At 26.9% G+C, this 3,024-nt stretch overlaps 2 protein-coding genes across 2 annotated transcripts; one reads left to right on the forward strand and one right to left on the reverse strand.

Annotated features, from left to right (window-relative positions):
* Chro.20428 (hypothetical protein) lies at positions 1-441 on the reverse strand (the record flags this gene model as incomplete). The annotated part of the gene is made up of 1 exon (XM_660160.1): positions 1-441. A coding segment is annotated over one exon (441 nt), but the record flags the coding sequence as incomplete, so codon positions are not given.
* Positions 442-1,013: 572 nt separating this feature from the next.
* Positions 1,014-1,745, forward strand: Chro.20429 (hypothetical protein). The annotated part of the gene is made up of 1 exon (XM_660161.1): positions 1,014-1,745. The coding sequence occupies one exon, from the start codon at positions 1,014-1,016 to the stop codon at positions 1,743-1,745; it is 732 nt and encodes a 243-aa protein (XP_665253.1).
* The last annotated feature ends 1,279 nt before the right edge of the window (positions 1,746-3,024 follow it).

A 3,024-nucleotide genomic window follows, 5' to 3' on the forward strand; every position in this document is an offset into this window, starting at 1 on the left:
TTCAATCAGTCTTTGCTCCATAGACTTTCTACTAAATATCTCGCTTTGAAGTAGTTCATTAAGTCGCCTTTCTGCTTGTAAAATATCACTTTTTGGGTTCAAGTAATTTTGATTTTCAATAGAATTAGCTTTAGTTTCGTGATCCATACAATAAGACGAGTATATCTCTCTATTTTCTGATTTTAGGCTCATTAAAGTACTTTTTAACTCATTTACCTTTTTCATTCCTTCATCATACTTTCTATTCATATCATCTTCAAATTTTTTCATACTAGCTTCCATTTCTGCTAATTTATCATAATGTTTTGTAGATCTGTCTAAATCTAATCCATTATGAATACTATTTAGTCTCTGACTTAATCTATTGATTCTGTCATCATGATAGACATTTGCTCCTGAACCAGAAGTCAACTTTTTTGAATAGCTTAAAGTATTGTGCATATTCGGATTTCTTATAAATGCTAGTTTGTTCTTTTTTTAATCATATTTTCATTTATTTTGTAATTATTTGCAATCCCTTTTTCTTCCACCTATACTTGCCGAATTAAGTCTCAAATCTTCTTCACACTAACAAATTAATTTCAAATCCTAGTATAGACTCAATCAATCGCAAAAGGAATTAATATTAATCTTTACCACTCACTTAGCTTCAATTTTTTAATTTTTTGCTTGCAAATTTGATTCCTTTCTTTTGCCTCCATAATTTACCGTGGCTATTTCAAAATTTATTATAATAAAATATGGCGCCATCAAATCCGGTACCTAATACCGGTATTAATATCAAAGGAAATTAAAATTGATATATTGAAATTAATTTACTGTATTGACCCAATCTTTTTTTAACTAAAGTTTAATTAATTCTTAGGAACGGGTAATTGAAGAACAATATTTATATTCAATCTTAGTATACGATAGAAGAATCTTAAAGTGATAATATTTTAAGAAAATAGTGAATTATTGTAACTTTTTATTTCTTAATTAATATATTTTTAAAGAGGTCGTAATGAGAACAAATGAAATTTAAACAAAGAATTTTACTTATATTCGTTTATTTATTTGTGATTCTTCAGATTTATATTAAATTCGAATTTGCCGGTGCTAATTCTGTTGGAAAGCTTGGATACTATGATTACAATGATTCTAATGCTTCTGATAAAAAACGAGGAAAGTTCAGAAAAGATCCTAGTATTGAATTAAACTTTATGAAATATTTTTTGAATGTAAATAAGGAAATGGAATTAATAAAAAAACAAAACAATACTTCAATAAATACTCCATTTATGGACTTTCTACATGTTCCTTTATCTCAGAGAACTATTCCGAAATCTGAAGAAGTTTGCTCTTCTATTCAATTGATGTCATTCTGGAAGCTTTATAATGATGTTTTTGATTTGGTTGAATCAGAGTTTAATAATATATTAGACTTAGAACTAGTTCAAAAGAAAGCCTCAGAAGAATTATATGAAAACAGCTTAATATTAACTCAATCTGATGAAATCAAACAAGATATTTCCGAAGAATTAAAAAAAATTAAAAATGAGACTTCATCTACTAACATTATCAATGAACACAGAAATCTTATGGAAGATCATGTAAAACCACAAAGAAATGCTACCAAAACTAACAAAAAACCAAATAAATTCAAGGATAGTTATATAAACAAAAAAAAACAAACAAAAAATTATAAAAATAAAAAGATAAAAACTTTTGAATTTGGCCTTCACAAGTATTTTAACTTGAATTAATCCGAGGTTCTATGTTTAATCTTCCATTATAAATTATTTAATTAAAATAAACTTCCACAATTATCACTGCACATTACTGGGTTTATAATAATATTTCTATGACTGTATATTGTTTTAACTTTATAGCATTTAAACTTTTTTTTTGAATTGCACTTTATTTACTTGTTTCTTTTTAAATTTTTCTTCAATGTGCTTTTAAACATTATCTGCATTATATCGCTTAACAAATCGACTATTTTCCTTTGAAAGCAAAAATTATTTTTATCAAATTTTGAAACAATTAACTTTTCTCTTTTCCCTTAATCATGGAACCCAATTCTAACTGCAGATAGCTTTGCATGCAATTATATTCAAAAAATGACACGTAAGAGGAGGCGCGCGCGCCATCATAAATAGATTTTGTCATGTCAAAAAATGGTTTGTGGGCGAAAAGAAAAAAAAATCATAAATTACATTTTGCAGTAAGAGGTTATGTAGACAGCAGTTTTCCCAAAATTAAAGTATATTCTATAGGACTTATGGTTGAATAATGGATACGATATGTAAAAAAAGAACAGAAACACAAAATTCTTCAAGGTTGTGTGAAAGTAATCAATTGGAAATAAAAAACTAAGAATTCTAATAGGAAAAGGTGGAATTATTGCTTGAGCCCAAAAGTTTGCATGCAGCTGAGTGGTAGATAATAAAAAAAATTATCATAATTAAAATTTTTAATAAATTGTTGTAAAAAAAAATGTCAGCAGATAAAGAATTATTTACCCTTGAGGGGTTTCAAAAAATGAAGTTAGCAACACAGAATAGAATAAATAAAGCAATAAATTCTTCGACTAACATTTTGGAGTCTGTTAAAAACTCATTTCATAAAGCTCCTAAGTCATACAAATTATTAGAATTAGTGCCAGGTGCAATTGAAGCTCCAAAACGTGAAAGAGTCACAACAGAAGATTTAACTATCGTAATTAGTGAAAAGTATTCATCTAGAGTAAATTCTAAACAGAATAACAAAAAGAAAGATTTAAAAATTAAGAGAGGAATAAATGGAATGATTAAGGATTGGAATATTATAGAAGGAAATGCAAATACTGAAATAAATAATGGAGATTCTGGATTTAAAGATTTTGTAACAGAAGCAAAAGCTGCAGAATTTTTAGTAAAGTTTTTAGATAGAATGCAATCCAAAAAATATGCAATGAATTACGATAATGTTTCAATGCATGTAAAAGGTGAAACTCAATTAGACAGACAATTATCAGCATATCCACTATTTGTTTCTACAATT

This window comes from Cryptosporidium hominis, assembly GCF_000006425.1.
Source record: "Cryptosporidium hominis TU502 chromosome 2 CHRO012127, whole genome shotgun sequence".
Lineage (NCBI taxonomy): Eukaryota > Apicomplexa > Conoidasida > Eucoccidiorida > Cryptosporidiidae > Cryptosporidium > Cryptosporidium hominis.